The sequence below is a fragment of the Prionailurus bengalensis genome, chromosome A3, assembly GCF_016509475.1.
Source record: "Prionailurus bengalensis isolate Pbe53 chromosome A3, Fcat_Pben_1.1_paternal_pri, whole genome shotgun sequence".
In the NCBI taxonomy this organism is placed as follows: Eukaryota; Metazoa; Chordata; class Mammalia; order Carnivora; family Felidae; genus Prionailurus; species Prionailurus bengalensis.
Window position 1 is genome coordinate 757,779 of NC_057354.1, and position 20,862 is coordinate 778,640.

Consider the following 20,862-nt stretch of genomic DNA (forward strand, 5'->3'; position numbering starts at 1 on the left):
GAAAGTTGGGGGGTCAAATGCGATTAAGCTGCAAAATTCTCCTGATGCTTCCTGTGTCTAGAAGGGGGAAGCTCTCCCTCGGTCCTGGTGCTGGCATGGGCCAAACATGTCCTGAGTATTTTAAGGGGCTGGAGAGAACTCCAGAGTCATTGCCAGGTAAGAAGGCAGGTCCCCTCTAACCTAGACTGGATGGAGCCTTTTAGGAAAGGGTCACTGCCCCAGCCCTCAGCCCTCTCCCTGCAGGTGCGCTGTGGCTCAGGTCTCCGCTGCCCGGGGTCAGTCAGCGGCCACCCATCCGGGGTTCTTGGGACCACCTTCCCCCTTTGCTCTGATTTTCTGGTTTCTCCACCCGCCCTCCCGCTCCCCGCCCCAGGGGACGGCTTGCCAACCTCGGAGGATCCCATCCTTCCCGAGGCCCAGGCGCCGCGCGGGTGGGCGGGTCTGTGCGCTCCGGACACCGGGACGCGAGGCGGGGGTCGCAGCCGCTCCGGGGCCCCACCGGGGGCGGGGAGACGAGCTGTCACTTGAGGGCGGTGCCGGGGGCGGGGTGGGGGGCAGTGAGGTAATTTCCGCGATGGGGCGTCAGCGCTTTGAGTCACCCTGGGGGCAGAATCGAAAGTGATCGCTTGGCGGGGCGGGGACGGTGCACCGGGCTGCGGGGAAGACAGGATCGCGGAGGGTGAGCGGGGGGCCGGGAAGGTGAGCGGGGGGGGGGGGGGGGGGGGGGGGGGGGGGGGGGGCTGGGGGCCGGGCCTGGGGTTTCCCCCGCCAGGTGGCGGCTGCCCAGTGCCCTCCAGGCTCCGGCTTTTGTGGGATCCCCGTGCGAGAGGGAGAGGAGGGGAGGCCGCACCTCGCCCGAGGGGGTGCTGGGGTGGTGAGGTGGTGGGGGGACCCAGAAGCTACCTCTGAGCCCCCAACCCTGAGAAGCCGCGACACTGGCCGCCTGGGGAGGGGCCGTGATCTCCGGACCCCTTTAGGTCCTCCTATTTCTGAATATCCACCTGGTTCTGGGTTCTCACCCTGGTCCCTCTGGAGGTGGACTCAAGACTCACTTTGGAGTGGGGTGGGTTCTCCCGCTCAAGGCTGGGGCTGCACTCATTTCCTTTTAAAACGTCTTTGTGTTGTCCTCAAAGTTTCCTGTGAAAGTTCTAGATCCTGGGCATCCCTGTTTCCTCTGGGAGGAAAATGTGCCGTCCCGTCCTGTCCTGTCTGGCAGGGCCGGCCTCTGAAAGGTTCTGCCTGCCTCCGCCCCTGCCCCCACGGGGAGGAGCCCAGTCTCCCCTTGTAGGCAGGTGCAGGGTGCACCATCTCACAGAACAGGGAGGTGCTGTGTTCAGATGAGTCAGTGCTCCAGGAGCGAGCGTTTCAATACAAGGGCCCTAGCGGGAGGCTGCCGGGGAGCCCCAAGCCTCCAGGGGCCTCCAGAGCCTCTGCCAGCCTGCAGGGCTCCTGTCGCCGGGGCAACCTCCCTCCCACTCGCCGCCGGCAGGCCAGCTGGCTCCTTTTGAGCAGGGGCCCAGAGACCTTTCAGAAGGGGAGGGGTCTTGGTTGGGTCAAGGTCAATGGGGCCCAGCTCCTTGGACCTACCAACCCTCTCCTCCCATCTGGGGGATGGGGTTCTCCCTGCTTCTGTTTCCTCTGCCCCTGCCTGACGGAGAGGCAGAGTGTGTCTGAGCCCCCACCTGGGCCCATGTGGACCTCCTGGCCTCGGGACCCGACCTTGCTCCCTGCTGCTCCCATTCCAGACTCCTCCTCATGAGCGAACAGCCCCAGACCGCCGGCTGAACCCGTGAGCCTCGGACGCCACTCCACAGAGCCAGGCCAGAGATGGCGTCCCCGGGGTCTGGCCCACCACCCAGCAGCTCGGCGGCCGCCAAGGAGCTGTCCCTGGCCAGGCTGTGCGCCCAACTGGACCTGTGTCTGGGCTGCTCCCAGTGCACTCAGCGGCTCAACGAGAGCACCTACCTCCTGCGCAGGGTAGAGCACAGCTGTCGCCACGAGATCCTGCTGGCCCGCTTCAAGCGAGCCACCAAGAAGCACGTCTGGCGCAAGGTGGACCGCCGGCCCAGCTTCCCGCGGCCTGCCCGCTACGAAGTGTGCCGCTACTACAGCCCGGGGCTGGGCTGCCGGCGCCACCACCACCAGTGCACGTTTGCCCGGAGCCCGGAGGAGGCGCTGGTCTGGACCTTCGAGCGCGAGCACGACGTCCGGCGTCTGTGGCTCAAGTGCCAGGTGCAGGGCAGCGGGGCCCAGGGCGACCCGCGCAGCCCGGCCGACGCCATCCGTGCCGAGTACGGCGGCCGCTTCCAGCTGCTCTGTGCCCACTGCTTCCAGGGCTGCCCGCCACGCCTCTGCCCCGTGGACCCCCAGGGGCGGTGCCCCCAGCACGGAGCCTGCCCTTCACTCCTGACCCACGTGAGCACCGAGGGCCGCCGCAGGCAGCAGGTGGTGGAGGTGCGGCCGCAGCCCCAGTACGGCCAGCCCCTGGCCTACTGCAGGTTCGTGGGGCGCGGGCGGCCCTGCCGGCACGGGGCGGCCCGCTGCCAGTACGCACACAGCGCCGTGGAGATGGCCGTGTGGGAGGCAGAGCAGCTGGACGGGCTCCAGAGGCGGGACCTGCTCTCGACCCCCGGCCCCGGCGGGGAGGAGCACACGGCTCCCCACCGCCAGCCCCCCGGAGCCAAGCTGTACTGCCGCGCCTGCCTGGTCACCTGCTGCTCCCAGGAGGCCTTTGAGAACCACTGCTCATCCCTGGAGCACGCGTGGATGGTGGCCTTGGACCCGGCCGTGCCCTGGAAACACCGCAGCCCGCCTGCCGGGCTCTCCGAGTTTGAGCTCTGCCCGAAGTAAGGACCGTGCGGTAGGGGATGAACCTTCGACCGAAACCAGGGGGTTCCTGTCCCCTCTGTGTTCCCTACCGGCCGACCCCCGCCCCGGCCTCTGAGGCGTGGCTAAGGCGGGCCCATTCAGGCCTCTTCTTGTGGGCACGGGATGGAGGAGGTCCCCGTTCCTCCCCCCGCCCTGCCCCCAGGAGCCCCTCCCCCACCTCCAGGCCAGGATCTGGCAGCCAGGGCTCACCCCGCCTCTGCTTGCTGACCTCCCCTTTCCCAGATCCGGCCTCTGTGAGTACGGGGACATCTGCACCAAGGCGCATTCAGACCAGGAGCTGCAGGAGTGGATCCAGCGGGCACGGAACGTGGAGCTGCGGGAGCAGGCCGCGTGGCAGGAGGGGCTGGTGCCTTACCAGGCGCGGCTGCTAGCCGAGTACCAGCACAGCAGCAGTGAGGTCCTCGTGGTAAGTGGGGCCTCGTGAGCGGGTGGGGCTCGTTGGGGCCAGAACGACCTGCCCACAGCCGGGCTTCTCCGTGCAGCTGGCCGGGACCGTGGACGGCGTGTTCATCACCTGCAGCCAGCCCTTGGTGCATCGGGCCCACGAGAAGAAAACGCAGCACAGCTGGATGTTCGACGTCTGCTCTGAGGTGAGGGGTCGGGGTTTGGGGTCTGAGCTGCCGCCTCGGAGATCTCGCCCGTGTCTGTGATCTGGAGCACGAGCCTCAGCCGCTTGGGCCGAGCCCCGTGAGGGTTTTTTGGTGGGGTGTCCGGCACAGAGAGCGAGGACCAGGCCGGTTACCACCTGCGCCCTGAGCATCCTGTGCTGCACCATTACCTTGCTCGGCGTCCGTGGGGGGCCGCCTGGGCCAGCTCGGTGACCCGCCTGCAGACGGGAACCCCGAGGTTCGGACGGGCCGAGCACCCCTCTGGGAGCACAGCAGGGTGGACTCTGGTCTCTGACCGCTGGGTGGGGTCCAGGGGCCACCTTACCATCGAGTCCCTCCCCCAGGAGCCCCTGCTGCACGTGGCGCTGCTCAAGCAGGAGCTGGGAGCAGACTTCTCGCTGGTGGCGCCCTGCCTCCCGCCGGGCCGGCTCTACGCACGGGGCGAGCGCTTCCGCGTGCCGGCGGCCTCGCCGGCCAGGTTCCAGGTGGAGGTGCGCGTGCAGAGCACCTCCTTCGGCTCCTTCGAGCAGTGGGTGGTCTTCGACTTTGGCCGCAGGCCGGCGCTGCTGCGGAAGCTGGTGCTGCAGCTGGGCCAGGCGCAGGGCCCGGGGCTCCGGGGGGAGCCGGCAGGCGGCCGCCCCGAGGAGCTGCGGCGCTGGCACGGCGGCAGCCGCCACGTGGTCCCTGGCGTGGAGCGGACCGCCGAGCAGGTGGCCCTGCTGGCCAAGTACAAGGTGCCTGACCTGGCCCTCGACTTCAGCCCCGGCGGCCTGGCCCCAGGTCCCATCTCCTGCACCAACTACCGGCAGAGGATGCACCAGTTTCTCTACGAGGAGGAAGCCGTTCGGCAAGAGCTGGTGGCCAAGTGAGTGTGGGGCGGCGGGCGGGCGGGTGGTGGGGCCGGGGCGTCGGCCGCAGAGCCGTGGCCCCGGCCGGCTGACCCCTGTCCTGCCCGCCAGGCTGAACTTCCGGGGCCCGGTGCCCCTGAGGACAGTACTGGAGACGCCGGCCCTGGGCATGGTCTTCCCGCCGCCGGGGGCCCTCTACGCCGAGGTGCCCACGCCCTCCCCTCTGACGCCAGACACAGACCGGGGCTTTCTGCTGAGCCGGGCGGTCCGCACCGCCCTGGTGGCCCCCGTGCCCGCCCCTGACGACACGGTGTTCGAAGCGCGGCTGGAGGCCCAGGCCGGCTCGGAGAGGGCGCTGTGGCTGCTGCTGCCGGCCCGCTGCTGCGCGGCCCTGGGACTGCAGCCCGACACCAGCCCCGTCCTGGAGGTGCAGTTCCAGGTCGACCCGCTGACCTTCCGCTTCTGGCACCAGGCGGTGGACGCGCTGCCTGAGGAGCGCCTGGTGGTGCCCCACCTGCCGGCCTGTGAGCTGCCGCGCCCCCTGCCCACCCTGCCCGTGCTGCGCGGCAACCAGAAGCAGAAGTTGGCGGTGGCGTTCATCGCGGGCAGCAGCCCCAGGGGCGAGCGGCCCGTCGCCCCGCTGCTGCTCTACGGCCCTTTCGGCACCGGCAAGACCTACACGCTGGCCGTGGCCTCCCTGGAGGTCATCCGGCAGCCGCACACCAAGGTGCTCATCTGCACGCACACCAACAGGTGAGCCCGGAGCCACCCCTGGGACCTGCCCGCCACCTGCTTCCTGGGCTGGGGCGAGGGCACCGCTGTGGGGGTGTCGCTGCAGGAGAAGGGGAGCCCGGGTTCTCAGGTTCCCTGGAGGTCTGGGCAGCCGGTTCCAGAGGAGACCTTCCGGGATTGCCTGGCGGAGCTTCCTCCTCTGGCTGCTCGGCGCATGCTGGGGTGGGGGGGTGGGGGGCGGGGGGAGCACGGTGCAGCCCTTGGGCTGCGTCAGGGTCACTCTGATCCCTGGGACTCTCCCTGATAGCTGACTGGTCCTGGGCCGAAAGGGACAGGGGACGATTGTGCTTCAGGCCCAGCACAGGGTGCCCCGGGGGTCAGGGTCTGCTGTTTGGGGGAGGGGCGGGTGCCTCCACAAAGGCCCCGAGCCAGAGAGAGCAGCGGGTAGGGGGTCCGGCATGGCCCATCTGGCACTTCCCCGGGGAGAGGGGGGCTCTGCTGTGGTCTTTCAGAGAAACACAGACTCTTGTCTCGGCTGTGATGGTCTCCCGCGGTCAGTACGGTTTTCTTCCTGCTGCTTGGGCAGAGCGCTCCCCCCCCCCACTCCTCCCGGGGTGGGCCTGGGGGTCCCTGGGTCTCTGAGATGCCCCAGGGCTGTGACGCGTCCCCAGGACGCGCTGGCCCCAGGGCCCCTTCCAGCCACGCCCAACCTTACTGCTCACCTACTGACAGCCAACTGGGAGCTGAGCTCAGGGCCAGCCGCAGCCTCTGGCCACCCTGGGCTGCCTCGGGCAGTGGCCCGGCTGTTCCCTTCTCTGCCTCTCTGCACGGCCAGCTCTTTCCCATCCCCCCTAGGAAGCCCTCCCTGACCACCTAGACCCTCTGTGCCTTTGCCGTCTCCCCTCGTCCGGCTCTGACCTTCCCTGTCTCTCTGTCTGTCTGTCCCCTCCACTGACGTTTACGCTCCGTGGGGGCAGGACACAGGTCTGTCTGCCTCTCTTGAATTCCTGGCATCCGGGCTGGGCTGGGCTCACTGTAGGTGTCTTAGCGGACGGCGGCTGAGGCCCCGTGGGCCCTTCTCCCCTCAGTGCGGCCGACATCTACATCGAGGAGCATTTCCATGGCCACGTCAGCAGCGGCCACCCTGAGGCCACCCCGCTGCGGGTGATGTACACGGACCGCCCGCCCAGCCAGACGGACGCGGCCACGCTGCGGTACTGCTGCCTGACGGAGGACGGCCGGGCCTTCCGCCTCCCAACGCGGGCGGAGCTGGAGAGGCACCGCATCGTCATCACCACCACCTCCCAGGCCCGCGAGCTCAGGGTGCCTGCCGGCTTCTTCTCGCACATCCTCATCGACGAGGCCGCCCAGATGCTGGAGTGCGAGGCCCTCACCCCGCTGCGCTACGCCACGCCCCGCACCCGCGTGGTGCTGGCCGGCGACCACATGCAGGTCGCGCCCAAGCTCTTCAGCGTGGCCCCGGGCCAGGCGGCCGGGCACACGCTGCTGTACCGCCTCTTCCAGCACTACCAGCAGGAGGCGCACGAGGTGGCCCGGCGCAGCCGCGTCATCTTCCACCAGAACTATCGCAGCACCGAGGCCATCCTCAGCTTCGTCTCGCGTCACTTCTACGTGGCCAAGGGCAGCCCCATCCACGCCAGTGGCAAGGTTCCTCGCCACCCCCAGCACTACCCGCTCGCGTTCTGCCACGTGGCGGGCAACCCTGAGCGTGACGCGTCAAGGACGTCCTGGCTCAACACAGCCGAGATTGCCCAGGTCATCGCCAAGGTGCAGGAGATCTATGCCTCCTGGCCCCACTGCTGGGGCCGCCGGGAGCAGAGGCACATCTGTGTGGTGTCCCACGGCGCCCAGGTAAGCCCCGGCCACCGGGACAGCCCCCCTTCCCCACTCCCGTCAGAGCAGCTCAGAGGAGGGGGGGGTCCCTGTGTGGTCTCGGGGACCCGCGCGCCCCCGCCCCGGTGGGCCTTCTCAGCCTCTGCGAGGGTGGCCGTGGACTTAATCTTCCAGACACCATGTGATTGGTGCCAGGGCCGGGCGGCTCGAGGGCACCAGGGTGCGGGGGCCAGTGTCCCACCCTTGCGGGGACCCTCACTGCACACAGAGCGCTCACCCGGGCCTGCTGCTCCGGCCGTGTGTCTCCAGGTGAGCGCACTAAGGCAGGAGCTGAGGAAGAGGGACTTGGGCCAGGTGTCCGTGGGCAGCTTCGAAGTCCTGCCAGGTGGGTGCTGGGTGCTGGGGGCGGGGTGGGCAGGGCGGGGCCCCCCCCTCGAGCCCGGCCCGGCCTGACGGCACCCCCCCGCAGGGCGCGAGTTCCGGGTGGTGGTGCTGAGCACCGTGCACAGCCCGCACAGCCTGCGGAGCCCCGAGGCCCCTGCCCTGGGCTTCTTCACGGACGCCCGCGTGCTCAACACCGTCATGACCCGCGCCCAGTCCCAGCTGGTGGCTGTGGGTGACGCCGTGGCCCTCTGCTCCTTCGGGGCCTGCAGCAAGTTGTGGAAGAGCTTCATCTGTGAGTGTGTGAAGCATCGCAGCGTCTGCCCCGAGGGCCTGTCGCTGGGGCACATCGAGCAGGCCGTGGTCCACAGGCGGCACTGGGCCCTCGGAGCAGAGCCAATGCTGGCAGCTGTGGCGCAGGGCACTGTCCCCCAGGAGGGGGCAGCCGAGGGCCCAGGTACAGCGCGCACAGCCGTGGAAAAGGTGGAGCCGGGGGCGGTGGCCCAAGGCGGTACCTTCCTGCCCGGGACCACGGCGGCGGGAGACACAGCCACACAGGCGGCAGAGGCTGGGGATACAGCATCGGGGTCTGCGGCCGGGGGGCGCCTGGCAGCGGGGGACACGGAGGTGGAGGACACGACATCAGCAGAGAGCTCAGCGAGGGGCGACGTGGCCCCCGGGGATGCGGGAGCAGGGCTGATGGCCACGGAAGGCAGGGACCCCGAGGACCCTGAGGACTCCGAGTCCGACTTCTGGCCTGACAGCGAGCTCAACGCCGATGACTCCATCCTGCAGGAGCTGCTGGATGAAGGCCGGAACGTGATGGTGACCGTCCGGGAAGATGGGCTTCTGGACACCGTGGCCGGGTCCGAGTCCCCGCACCAGGACTGGGGGTACACGAACCTGCCGCGGGCCAAGCTGCGGAAGCTTCTCCGCTCGCAGCCCGAGCGGTACCGCCACTGTGCCTTCATGCAGGAGACCTTTGAGCGGGCGACGGCCGTCCCGCTGGACGGCGTGGACCCCGGCCCCATCCAGGTCAGGGGCCGCTTGCGCTGTGGGATGGCCTTCAGCGGGGACGAGGTGCTGGTGGAGGTCCTGGGCGGAGACAGGGGCGCCTCGGGGAGGCTGCAGGGCCGCGTGGTGGGGTGCTGAAGAGGAAGCACCGGGAGCTGGTGTTCGTGTGCCGCATGGACGAGTGGGACCCCCGCATCATGACCCCCATCGACGGCTCCGTGACGAAGATCTTCGTGGCCGAGCTGAAAGACCCCCTGCGGGTGCCCATCCACCGCGTCCTGCAGGGCCGCGTGCAGCGCGTGGGGCACGAGCGGCTCACCGCCGAGGCGCGGGGCAGCTGGCTCTTCCGCGTGCGCATCGTCCTGTGGCGGCAGCGTTTCTATTACCCGCTGGGCATCGTCCTGGAGGTGCTGCCCGAGGCCAGCACCTGGGAGCGGGGCCTCCGCGTCCTGGACCTGGAGCACGGCCTGGGGGAGCCCTCGCCAGAGCCGGCCTCCACCTGCAGGGCCTCGAAGAAGCACCGGGCACCCGGCCGCCGGGAGGACTGCCGCGGCTTCCTGACCTTCACCGTGGACCCCCAAGGCGCCCGCTACCTGGATGACGCCCTCAGCGTCCGAGATCTGGGCCCCAGGTACGAAGTGGCCGTGCACATCGCTGACGTGGCCAGCTCTGTCCCCAGGGACGGGGCTCTGGACGTGGAGGCCCGCAGGCGGGGCACCGCGTTCTACGCCCCCGACCGGGAGCCGGTGCCCATGCTGCCCGACAGCCTCTGCCAGGATGTGCTCAGCCTCCTGCCGGGCCAGGACCGCTTGGCCATCTCCCTCTTCCTCACCGTTGAGAAGGGCAGCGACCAGCTCAAAAGCCTGCGCTTCGCGCCCTCCGTGATCCGCTCCGACCGCCAGCTGTCGTACGAGGAGGCCGAGCTCGCGATCAAGAGGCACCCGGGTGCGGGCCGGGAGCTGCCGGCCCAGCTGGACTCCGTGGACGCCTGCGTCGCGGCCGCGTGCCACTTGTCCCGGGTGCTGCGCCGGCACCGCCTGCAGACGGACTCCCACTACGAGCAGCCGACCGAGGACTGCGCGCTGGGCTTCCGTGCGGCCCACGTCATGGTCAAAGAGTACATGATCCAGTTCAACAGCCTGGTGGCCGAGCTCCTGGTGAGCAGCGAGCGCACGCGGACAGTCACGCCGCTGCGCTGGCAGCCCGCGCCCAGCGACCGCCAGCTCGCGGCGCTGCGCGAGAAGCACGGGCAGCTGGTGCCCCTGTCGCTGCACCTCCGCCACCACCTGGGGGGCTGCGGCCCCCCCCCGCCGCGGCTCTACCTCCTGGCCTCCCTGTGGAGGCACGTCCAGCTCGCAGCCCGCGCCCACGACGGTGACCGCCTGGCGGACCTCGTCACCACGGACGACGTGCACCCGCCTCTGGCGCCCGTGGGCCTCGACCTCCGCAAGGCCCTGGGCCGCTCCGTGTTCGGCCGCTCCTGCGAGGGCGGACGGCCGGTGGCCGGCCACTACGCGCTGCAGGTGGACTGCTACACGTGGGCCACCTCCCCCATCCGCAGGTACCTGGACGTGGTGCTGCAGCGGCTGATCCTGCTGGCGCTGGGCCACGGCGGCTCCGCCTACTCCGCCCGGGACATCGGCGGGCTGTGCCACGAGTTCAGCTACCAGCACGGGCGCGCCCAGAGCTACCAGCGCCGGGCCCGGAGCCTGCACCTGGCGGTACAGCTCAAGACCCAGTCGCGCAGCAAGCTGGGCTTCGTGGTGGACCTGGAGGCGGGCGCCCGCTGCTTCAAGCTGCTCTTCCCGGCCAACCGCGAGACCCTGCCCGACCCCTGCCCTATCTTCTACCGCGCCCTGCAGCTGGCCGAGCACCCCTGCTGCCTGGCGAGGCGGCCGGGCCTGCGGCTTTCGTGGCGGCGCCGCGTCTACTCGGTGCAGGAGGGCAGGCCGTGCTCCCCGCCGCCCGGCGCCCTGCTGGACCCGCACACCCGGCCCGTGGACGCCGACCTGTGGCAACGGCTGCTGCGGCTGGTGGAGGAGCAGCGGTGGCCCCAGGCGGCCGCCCTGGTGCAGGAGCGAGGTGCGGCGGAGCCCCAGCGGCGGGAGCTGGGGCGGGTGCGGCGGAGCCACTGTGGCCACTTTGTGGAGGTGGCCCGGGAGCTGGGCGCGGGGGACACGCTGCAGGTGCAGCTCAGCGCCACCCTGCAGCGCGGGTTCCTGGCACCGACCCTGCAGCTGTGGACTGTGGCCCCTGGCCTCACCCTCTGCCTGGAGCACGTGGAGAGGCCAGGCGACTGCTTCTCGGGCCAGATGCCCCAGGCGGGGCGGGACCGGTGTTCGGACGTGGGCGAGCACTGCCGCGTGTGGGGGCCCTTCTGCTCCCTGGAGGCGGCCACCAGCGCCGTCTCGGAGAATGACTCAGTCACGCTGCAGCACGTGCGCATATCCTGGGAGCTCACGGCGCAGGAGCGGCTGCGGGGCGCCTTCTGCCTGGAAACCTCCTTCCTCAGCGAGCACTGTACCGACCTCAGCTTCAGGCACTGCTACCTGTGCATCCGGCTCGAGGGGCTGCCGGCTGGGGCCGGTGCTGGACCCGGCCAGCCTCCCCCGGCCGCCCCGTCCTCCAGGCCCAGCAGCCTCGGGCCCTTCCTGAGCATCGACCCCGACACGTACACGTGGGTGGCCCACGGGCTGACAGAAGACTGGGACCTGAGAGAGAGCCAGGCGGACCGGCAGGAGATCCCCAAGCAGGTGCACTTCTCCATCCAGCACATGGCCATGGAGAAGGTTCCAGAAGAGGTGCTGAGGCCTGGCACCCCATTCACCGTCGAGGTGCTGCCCAAGCAGCTTCCTGACATGTGAGTGGCCTCCACAGGGAGAGGCCGGTGGGTGGGGTGGGTGGAGAACACTCTGGGTTCCCTCGGCTGGTAGGGCGTAGCTGGTGGGGCTGCGGCCCCTCCCCAGGGGGAGTCCCGTGGAGGTTCTGGTGTCCACCCTCGTTGCCACCTGCCCCCAGCCGCAAGGAAGAAGCCGTGTGTGGGCTGAAGGACGCGTCCCCGCTGGTCATCAGCATTGCCCTGGGCCAGCCCATCCCTCCGCACTGCCAGCAGACCCTCTGCCAGGGTAGGTCCCTCCGGCTTCCCCCATGTCCCTTCGTCGTGCCTGAGCCCTGCCCTGGGCCCCTGCTCAGGGAGGCCTGGCCCTTCTTTAGGGACCTACGGCAGGCTCCTGGAGAAACAGACGTTCGACCTCCCCGGAGGCCGCCACACGCTGAACCCCAGCCAGAATGGGGCCATCAGGGAGGCTCTGAAGAAGCAGTTCACTGTGATCCAGGGCCCTCCAGGTGGGGCTCACGCTGGTGGAGGTGCTGCTTCCGGCCGCCCGGGGCGGGCCCGGGGGACCCTGTTCATGGTGCCCTCTGCCCGCAGGCACAGGGAAGACGGTGGTGGGCTTCCACATTGTGTTCTGGTTTCACAAGTCAAACGAGCAGCAGGTGGGGGCCTGTGCCCCCCCCAGTGAGGAGAAGCAGCCGGGGGGCCCCTGCATCTTGTACTGCGGCCCCTCTAACAAGTCGGTGGACGTCCTGGCAGGTGCGCTGGGCTGGCGGTGTGGGGGCTCTGCCTGGGGGTGCTGGCCCCGGGGAACGGTCCCTCATGCCCCGCTGCCCCCAGGACTGCTCCTGAGCAGGAGAACGGAGCTGAAGCCCCTTCGAGTGTACAGTGAGCAGGCGGAGGCTGCGGACTTCCCGATGCCGGGTGTGGGCGGCAGGGGTCTGCCCAAGAAGAGCCCTCGGGAGGGCAGTCCCAACCAGACGCTCAGGTGCGGTCTCTCCACCGTCTGCCTGTGGGTGGAGGCAAAAGGCCCCACCGTCCTGTCTCGGACAGGGGTTAACGCGGGGCTTCACGGATGTCCCCCCCCCCCTGCACCCCAGGAGCATCACCCTGCACCACAGGATCCGGCAGGCTTCCAACCCCTATGCACCAGACATCAGGGCGCTTGACGCCCGGCTGCAGAAAGGGGAGATCTTTTCCAAGGAGGATCTCAGCTGGTAAGCAGTTAGGGGCGTGGGGTTTGTCCTCTGCCGTGGAGGTGGCAGAGGGAGGGGGGAGGGGAAACGGTGTCCCCGGATGACCACACGGTGACCGCACGCAGGTACAGGAATGTCCTGGGGAAGGCACGGAAGTTCGAGCTGGACCGGCACACAGTCATCCTGTGCACGTGCTCATGCGCGGCCCTGGCCAGCCTCAAGAAGCTCAACGTCCGGCAGATCCTTATCGATGAGGCCGGCATGGCCACAGAGCCTGAGACCCTCATCCCGCTGGTGAAGTTCTCGAAGGCTGAGAAGGTGAGTGAGGTGGGCGGGGAGCCGGAAGCCCCAGGCAGGTGTCCCTGGCGTGGTCTTTCGCCTAAGAGGGCAGCACCGCAGGCAGGGCCGAGTGGCAGCGGCCACGGAGCTGGGTACCTCTGGGTCTGGGGGGGTGTCAGGACCACACCTGCCTGTCCCTCCAGGTGGTTCTTCTCGGGGACCACAAGCAGCTGCGGCCTGTGGTCAAGAACGAGCAGCTGCAAAATCTGGGGCTGGACCGGTCTCTCTTCGAGAGGTACCACACGGAGGCCTACATGTTGGACATACAGTACCGCATGGTAAGCCCGTCCCAGCCTCTGCCCCTCCCGCCCAAGATGTGACCCGAGGCCAGGGGTGCCACAGGTGCTGCTGCCCACACCCCTACCTCCTGTGTCCACCCTGGCCTTGTCCTGGGGCCACAGCAGGCCCCCCCGAGACCCCGGCCCTCGGCCCCAGGACAGGTGGACAGGAGGCCTGCTCTGGCTTATGCCCTGCCTTGCAGCACGAGGGCATCTGTACCTTCCCGTCCCTGGAGTTCTACAATGGGAAGCTGAAGACCTGGCAGGGCCTGAGGCGGCCACCCAGCGTCCTCGGCCACGTTGACAAGGAGAGCTGCCCTGTCATTTTTGGCCACGTGCAAGGCCATGAACAGAGCCTACTGGTGTCCACAGATGAAGGGAATGAAAACTCCAAGGCCAACCTGGAGGAGGTAACAGAGGTGGTGAGTGTCGGTGAGGCCTTTCCTGCTGCCCCTTGGTCGCGGAGGGCTTCCTGGAGGAGGAGGCGGAGGAACCGAGGGAACAGGTGAGGCTCCGGTGCCCAGGGTTAGCTTCGACAACACCCTCTTGGTCCCTCAGGTCCGCATTGCCAAACAGATGACCCTGGGCAGGACAGTGGACCCCAAGGACATCGCAGTTCTCACTCCCTACAACGCTCAGGCTGCGGAGATCAGCAAGAGTCTCCTGCGGGAGGGTGTCGCTGGAGTGACTGTGTGCTCCATCTCCAAGAGCCAGGGTGAGGGTGGCTCTGGGGCAGAGGGCACGTGGGCCAGCGGGTCACGAGGGAGGATGCAAGCAGCACGGTCAGCGGCAGCTGACAGGGGCCTCAGCATGCCTGCCCAACTGCGCAGGAAGCGAGTGGCGCTACGTGCTGGTGAGCACGGTCCGCACGTGCCAGGAAAGTGACCTGGACCAGCGGCCGACTAAGAGCTGGCTTAAGAAGTTCCTGGGCTTTGTTGTGGACCCCAACCAAGTGAACGTGGCCATCACCCGGGCCCAAGAGGGGCTCTGCCTCATCGGTGGGACAGCTTGGCTGGCGGAGGGCTGGGGCGGGGCTCCCCCCTGGGGCTGCGGCTGCTTGGCTGGGGGTGGGGAGGGCGGGGGCGGGGCTCCTCCCTGGGGGCGTGGCTGCTTGGCTGGGGATGGGGAGGGCTGGGGCGGGGCTCCTCCTGGGGGCGTGGCTTCTTGGGTGAGGTGGGGGGGCGGGGCGGGGGCGGGGCTCCTCCCTGGGTTGGGGGGGGGGTGGCTGCTTGGCTGGGGGAGGGGAGGACTGGGGCGGGACCGGGGTCTACCATGAACTCGTCTCCCCTCTCCCCACCCCTGCAGGAGACCACCGCCTCCTGCGTTGTTGCCCTCTCTGGCGTAGATTCCTGGACTTCTGCGAGGCCCAGCAGAGCCTTGTGCCCGCCAACCAGGTGCGAGTTCGGAAGAGGCCAGCCGTGTCTCCCTGAAGAGCCCTCTCCACCTGCCCACCGCTCTCAAGCTGCCAGGACTTGGAGGAAAAGACCGTGCCCTCTTCTGAGGGCTCCCTAGTCAGGCACCACTCAGGAGCATCCCGTGTGCCTTCGGTGGGCACTGTGGCCACCCCGCCTATCGGACTGGGTTTCTGAGGCCAACTTCTGAGCAATAATCTCCTTCTGGAGTCTTGGCCTCTCCCCAGGGCAGAGAGCAGGCCAGGCCCCACCATACCGATGTGCTGTGCGCCTGCACTGGGGAGGAAGAATCCCTCTCTCCCTGCTGAGTCTTTCGTCTGGAAATCTGGTGACAGGGGACGTCTCAGGGGTCAGGGGCTCGGGGAGGTCCTCTGGACCTTGTGGTGTTACTAGGAAGGCTTGGGGTCAGAAGGAAATCCTGCTGGGGCTACTTTTTGGTCTTTGAACACCATCCCTGAGACACTGGGCGCTGGCTGTGGAGCTCAGCGTTTCCTTTTTTCCCTTTCTCACTTCCTTCTTTCTTTTCTTCCTTCCTTCCTTCCTTTCTTTCCTTTATTTCTTTCCTTTCTTCTTTTTCTTTTCTTTTTTCTTTCTTTTCCTTCTTTCCTTCCTTCCATCTTTCCTTTCCTTCTTTCTCTCCCTCTCTCTTTCTTTAAAGTAAGCTCCATGCCTAATGTGGGGCTTGAACTCATGACCCTGAGAGTAAGAGTTGCCTGTTCTACCGAGTCAGCCAGGTGCCCCTATTTTCTATTTTTAAATAAACCAAAACCCAGTGTCTTTATTACTGGAACAAGGTCCTTCGCCCAAACGTAGGGCCTAGAGGCCTCCCTGGAAGAGAGGGCCTTTACTCTGTCATCACTGCCCCCCCTGACTGGGGCCCGCAGCCCTGTGTCCTCTCAGGAGGAAGGGCAGAGCAGCACCAGATGCCCGCACAGCCCCGCCTATACCGGGCGGCACCCCTGTGGTGTGTGGGTGGGGGCTGGGACTGAGCGCCCCCTGGATGGGCAGCCTTGTGCCTTCACCCTGAGCTTTCCTCCCCTTTACAACCTCAATCCTGCTCCTGGTTCAGGGCCTTCAGGACAACCTGTGCTGCAAGTCTGTCTTTGCAAGGTTGAGGACCTTCACCTGCCTCTCAGGGTGTATTTATATCCTGCTTTTTCTGGAAACCTCTTGCCTCAATATCAGCCCTCACCTCAGGCCACCCCAGACCCCAGCACCCCCCCACCACTTCCACGGTCCCCACGGCCTGAGGGTTTGCTGCAAACAAGCCGCTTACTCTAGGAGGGGTGTGCCCTCTCTGTGGCCTTACTGAACCCTCTGCTGGTGGGGGAGGGGCGGGGGGGGGAGGATGTGTCTATGCGTTCCGCGCTTTCTACAAATCCAATGTCTACATTCCAATTTTTATATCTTTTCTTTGGCTCTGTGTTATATGATTGAATAATAATTTTATTACAAAGACCACTCTGAAAGTTCTCCCTTCTGGGTGTTTGAGGTTTTATTGGGGGGCAAGGAGGGGTGGCCCCTCCTCTTGGGTCACAGGGTGGCTACCCAGTCTGTCAAGAGTCAGGAGCCCGTTACAGCCAGATGCCGGACAAGCGAGCTCGGAGAGGCTGGCGTCGCCACGTCACAGCTCTCGGCCTGCCGGGAGGGTGGGGGGTGGGGGTGGGGTGGGGGGGTGGCGTCCGTGCCAGAACGAAGGAGGCTGGGGGGGGGGGCGGCTGACTTGGTGAGGGTGGGCTACAGCCCCAAGCTGTGTCCAGGGAATTTGGGCAGGGCCTTCCTACTGAACTCTGACCCCAAGCAGGGCTGGCTTCACAGTGCAAGTCCAGAGTCCCCACGGCTGCCAGTCCTGCTGGAGTCCTGCAGGGTCCAGGCTCTGACCCTGGACCAACGCCCACCCCCTCCAGGCCAACTTGAGCTACTCAGGACTCGGCACGCTTGTGGCCGAGCCCCCAGAGCCACAGCACCGGCTGTGCGGAGGAAGGCACGCCAGGGCCCTGGCCTGCCTAGATGCCAGCATGGGTCTCGACAGGGATTGGAAGTCACAGAGAATCAAAGAGAAAAGGAGTCTCTAAGGCCCGTGTGTTCACTGTGGGACTGCAGAGGGGCCACGCGGCCTTACCTGGAAGAGCAGCCATCCAGGCTCGGAGAAGTTTTCCTGGCTGGTGAAAAGCAGTTGAAAGGAGGACGGACAGGGGCCCCGAGGCAGGAAGCCAGAACCTCTCGGCCTGGAGTCAGGGAGGGCTTCACAGAGGAGGGGGCGTTGACGACCCGAGGGCACGGGCAGCGGCGCCCAGAGGCAGCGTTCGCGAGCCCGGTGGCTGGTGGAGGGTCGGCCTCGTCCCAGGGAGAGTCGCGGTTTCGAGTTAGGGCGATCTTGTTGGAGGCAGCGAACCCAGCGAGCCCGAGCTGAGAAAAAGCGCCTGGCCCTGTGTGCGGCCGTTCAAAGACTCGGGAACCCCAGGCTGGCGCGGTGTGGTCGTCTCAGAGCGGGGACCGGAGTGGGGCCGGCCTCTGTGTAGCTGCCTTCCTTGGTGAGGGCTGGAGGCACCCCCCCCGACCCCAGCCTGCCTCATTCTCGGTGGGACGGTGTGACCCCGCACAAATCCTGATCTCTGATCCCTGCCCCGTCCGCTCTACCCTGTGCCCTGCCTCACCACACGCCATTTGCTAGGAGCACCCTGGCTCTGCCCGGAACACCCTCCAGCCCCCCACCCCCGGAAGCCTTGGGATGACCAGACCCTGAGGAACGTCCAGGAGTGTCCGCCCCATAGCCACATGATGTCACAGAGTGTGTGACAGTCTGACTTGAGCCCCTGGATGATGTGGGCCAGCACACCCATGCCGCAGCAGCACGCAGTGGGTCAGTAACTGCGGACGCCTGGGAGGACCCACCCCACCTCTCAGAGAGCACGGCCTATGGCTGGGGGGCAGGTCCTGGGGCCTTTCCGACCCAGTTGGGGGCCTGCTCCGTCCAAACCTGCCTCTGTCCAAACCACTTCTCTGCCAGTGGAGGAGAGAGTCCCTCCTCCTGGTCACCTTGCCCTATGTTCTCAGAGGGCCCACTGTCCTAGTGACCACCACGGTACGCGGGCGGGCAGCTCATGAGATGTCAGCATCCCGACAGTCCCCCTCGGCCGTGACTCATGGTGCTGGCCACCCTGGCCCCAGACCCAGCCAAGCTGCGGCAGGAGCCAGACGCATTCGCCCGCCCCAAGCAGTGACCGGGAGGGAGCGAGCTGCTGGCCACACTGGTGGTCAGATGACCACACCGGAGGGCGAGGACAGACCATCAAGGCAACGATCTCATGGTTCATGATTGCCAGCCCCACACTGGGCTCCGTGCTGACAGTGTGGAGCCTACTTGGGATTCTCCTTCCCTCTCTCTCTGCCTCCCCGCTCTCAAAATAAATAAAACTTAACATATATTTTACAATAAAATAAAATAAAATAAAATGTCCTCTTGGCCTTGGTGCCAACTCCAGTGAAGCTGGGAGCAGTAGTATGGGGCATGGCTGCCCCCATCGAGATTACTGTACCCCCTGGAGACGGGCCAAGGACACAGGAAAGGATGGGCAGAGCCGGGCTGTTGTGACGGAGCGGGAAGGAGAGATGTGGGAGCGGCTGGGCCCACGCGGCAAAGCCCCGGAGAAGCTCTCCTTCACTGGCGGTGGTAGCCAGTTGCCGGGGCGATGCTCCTTTCTCCAGGGGTCAGCTCTCCTGGAAGGTCCAGCCCGGGTCCGACCCGGGAAAGGGGGCTGGAGCCTGGGGGGCCTGGGGCTGGAGGGGAGGCTGGCCGGAGTCCGAAGAAGCACTCACACAGCTGCCGCTGCCTCTAAAACGTAAGCAGGTTTGCTTCTTTAATGGTGTGTGTGTGTGTGTGTGTGTGTGTGTGTGTGTGTGTTTATACTCCTCTTCACTAGTGGATAAATATTAGAAAATCATCTCTCGGAAAGCATGGTCAGGGGCGGGCCTGGCTTGCCCGGCCGACTGGGGGTGGGCCCTTTGGGGGGCCCCGGCCTGGTCTGCAGCGTGAGGCTGTCCCGCCAGGGCTCGTACACCAGCGTGTAGCTGTCGGCTCTCTTGACGGTGAACTTGTAGGAGCGGTTGGGCATCAGGTTGTGGATGTCGAAGGTGCAGGCGGCCACGGGGATGATGCCACACTGCATGCACTCCTGCTGTGTCCGCGGGTCCAGCAGCTTGAAGCGGAGCTCAAACTGCTCCGGCGCCACCGGCTGGATGGTGGCAAACCACCGCAGGCTGACCCAGTCCTGGTGGGCCACCGACTCCTTTCGGTCGAACATGACGGGCATCTTGGTGCTTAGCATGAGCCGGATGTGCGGGATCTTGGTGGCACCGACGTCGGACACCAGGCGGTGCTTCATGTGCAGGCGCCCAGGTACCGTCATGGCCAGGAAGCTGTCCATGACAGCCGCCAGGTCCGCCAGCCTGCGCTCCACCAGCCCCCAGCCCGCCAGGAAGGGCTGCGGGTCGGGTGACCCCAGCAGAGCGCCCAGCTCGGCGCGGCCACGGTCCAGCTGCTCCAGCAGGTCCGTGAGCAGGAGGAGCTGGATCTTGGTCTGGGCCGCGCCCACCTTCTTCATGCGCTGGAACTTCCAGGGGTCGATGAGCTGGAACATGGCGGTGGGCAGCACCAGCGGGTTCTGGTCGCCCAGGGCCAGGTGCTTGGGGAGGATCTCGATGTAGTAGGAGCATTTCTTGAGCAGCTCCGTGCGGGCGTGGTGGCGCCGGAGCAGGTGGGGGCTCAGGTCGGAGGTCAGGAAGCCGCGCAGGGCGGTGCGGCGCTCCATGTAGGTCCTCCAGGCCTCCGGTTCCAGCAGCTGCGGATCGTCAGCCTCCTCCGCCTCCTCCTGGTCCAGGAAGGACGGGGGACTGTCCAGCTTCATCTTGTTCAGGCCCAGGCCCGTCACCTGGAAGCTCATTGTCTGGGAGCAGGGGCGGAGGGCGGGGTGTGAGCTGAACGTCAGTTGGCCTCCGCCACCCGCCCAGGGGCTCCCTCAGGGCAGGATTTGTGTGTGGGGGTGACTTCGGACCCACTGCCCTCCCTACGGGTCCCTCTGTCCTCCCCTGGGCCGGGGTGGGGGGGGGGCGGAGCTTGCGGGGAGAGCATGGCCCTCTGCAAAGAGCCTGATGGAGGGCCGGGCCGGCAGGCTGCAGACGTGCATAAAGTTGGGCACCGAGGGGCCAGCACTCCACTGACGGTCAATCGTGATGGCACAGGGAGGAGCTGATACAATGAGCTCTGGGGCAGAAACCCCAGCCCACTGACCAGCTGCGTGGCCTGGCCAAGGTCTCAGTTCCTCGTCTGAGTGGGGCGAAGGTGCGCCCTCGAGACAGTCGAGAGGATTCAGTGTGATCCTGTGTGTGCTGCACCAGAGTCCCCCTTGGGGACACCGCTGCCCTGTAGACCTTCCATGCCTGGCTGCAGGTGCAGAGCAAAGTGCCAGGGCTCACCCAGAGACAAGGCCAGTTGGTGGCTGGAGCCAGCGAGGGTGGCAGGGTGGCCCCAGCCTCAGCTCGGAGGGATAATCGCGCCGGCTCCTAGTTACCGGGTCCACGCTCCCTACCTTTAACGAGCTCACTGCACACAAAACCCCTCAGAGTGGTAAGGTCCCCTGACCTCATCTCACAGATGGGGCGCCTGAGGCTGAAATGCTTCGGAGTTTGCTCTCAGTTCAGAGTTTGGCCCCAGCCGTCAACTCCAGAGCCTGATCCTCCTTCTGTGCTACTCCTGCCTGGGTTCCCAGCTCTGGGGGGCCGTGGAGGGGCCGGTGAGCTGTCCTTCCAGGACCGGGACACAAGGATTGGCCCTGCAAGCTGGGGCTCTTTGGAGAAGGTGCCAGCAATCTGGCTGGCGTCCCGGGTCCCGGCCACCCCCAGGGCAGTGAGATGGCCGCTGGGTCAGCACCACGTGGGAGACCTCAGGTTGTCCCAAGGGTTGGATGAACTATGAAGACAGCTCACAGGTTGAGTGACCCGCCCAAGGCCACACCCGCTAAGTGACAGTGAGGTCGGGACCCAAGTCTGCCTCCCTCCCCAGAGGCCACCTTCCGGGGGAGCAGAAACGAGAGCAGGCCCTGGGCACCACCGTAAAGGTACTGGGATGCAGTGAAGCGTGCCTCTAGCAATCCCAGCCCGAGTCCTGTTGGCCCCTGGGTCTGACCACCGGTTCAGGGATGCCTCCCAGGCTGTCAGTCGGAAGAGCGCGCGGGGCTGCTTGTGAGTTCTGGGGAAGGGGCCGCTCCGCGCCCTGGGCCGGGCGCCCAGACCTACACCCTCCCGGGCCTTCCAGAAGCCCCAGACACCTCCCCCGTCGCCTCCCCCAGCAACCTGCCCGCCTCCCCGGCCCGCGCCCAGCCTCCTGGCGCGCCCACTTGCCCTGCCTCCCGGAGCGGAGAGAACCACGCGGCTGACTGTGCGCCCAGCGCGCACCTCCGAGGCCGGCGGGTTGCCATGG

The 20,862-nt window shown here is 67.0% G+C and overlaps 2 protein-coding genes across 3 annotated transcripts; one reads left to right on the top strand and one right to left on the bottom strand.

The window, feature by feature from the left end:
• The first annotated feature begins 578 nt into the window (after nt 1-578).
• Nucleotides 579-15,857, top strand: HELZ2 (helicase with zinc finger 2). The gene is given in 21 exon segments (XM_043553443.1): nt 579-679; nt 1,746-2,846; nt 3,112-3,295; nt 3,372-3,479; nt 3,842-4,362; nt 4,457-5,098; nt 6,166-6,949; nt 7,241-7,316; nt 7,401-8,450; nt 8,453-11,186; nt 11,345-11,451; nt 11,540-11,671; nt 11,757-11,918; nt 12,000-12,147; nt 12,260-12,376; nt 12,481-12,673; nt 12,838-12,972; nt 13,176-13,394; nt 13,531-13,687; nt 13,803-13,970; nt 14,278-15,857. Coding segments are annotated over 20 exon segments (8,781 nt in total). The 5' UTR covers nt 579-679; nt 1,746-1,827; the 3' UTR covers nt 14,403-15,857.
• Nucleotides 15,858-18,214: 2,357 nt separating this feature from the next.
• FNDC11 (fibronectin type III domain containing 11) lies at nt 18,215-20,862 on the bottom strand. 2 transcript variants are annotated; one of them, XM_043553444.1, is made up of 2 exons: nt 20,784-20,862; nt 18,215-19,330 (listed from the first exon to the last, which is right to left on the bottom strand). In XM_043553444.1, exon 2 carries the CDS (start codon nt 19,325-19,327, stop codon nt 18,326-18,328), a length of 1,002 nt encoding a protein of 333 aa, XP_043409379.1. In that variant the 5' UTR covers nt 19,328-19,330; nt 20,784-20,862; the 3' UTR covers nt 18,215-18,325. The 2 variants fall into 2 exon arrangements, with proteins under 2 accessions (XP_043409379.1, XP_043409380.1); XM_043553445.1 differs by lacking the exon at nt 20,784-20,862 and adding an exon at nt 19,675-20,726.

What these genes read in the sequence shown, in the direction of transcription:
- FNDC11 (XM_043553444.1), bottom strand. Translation starts at nt 19,327, where the DNA reads ATGAGCTTCCAGGTGACGGGCCTGGGCCTGAACAAGATGAAGCTGGAC.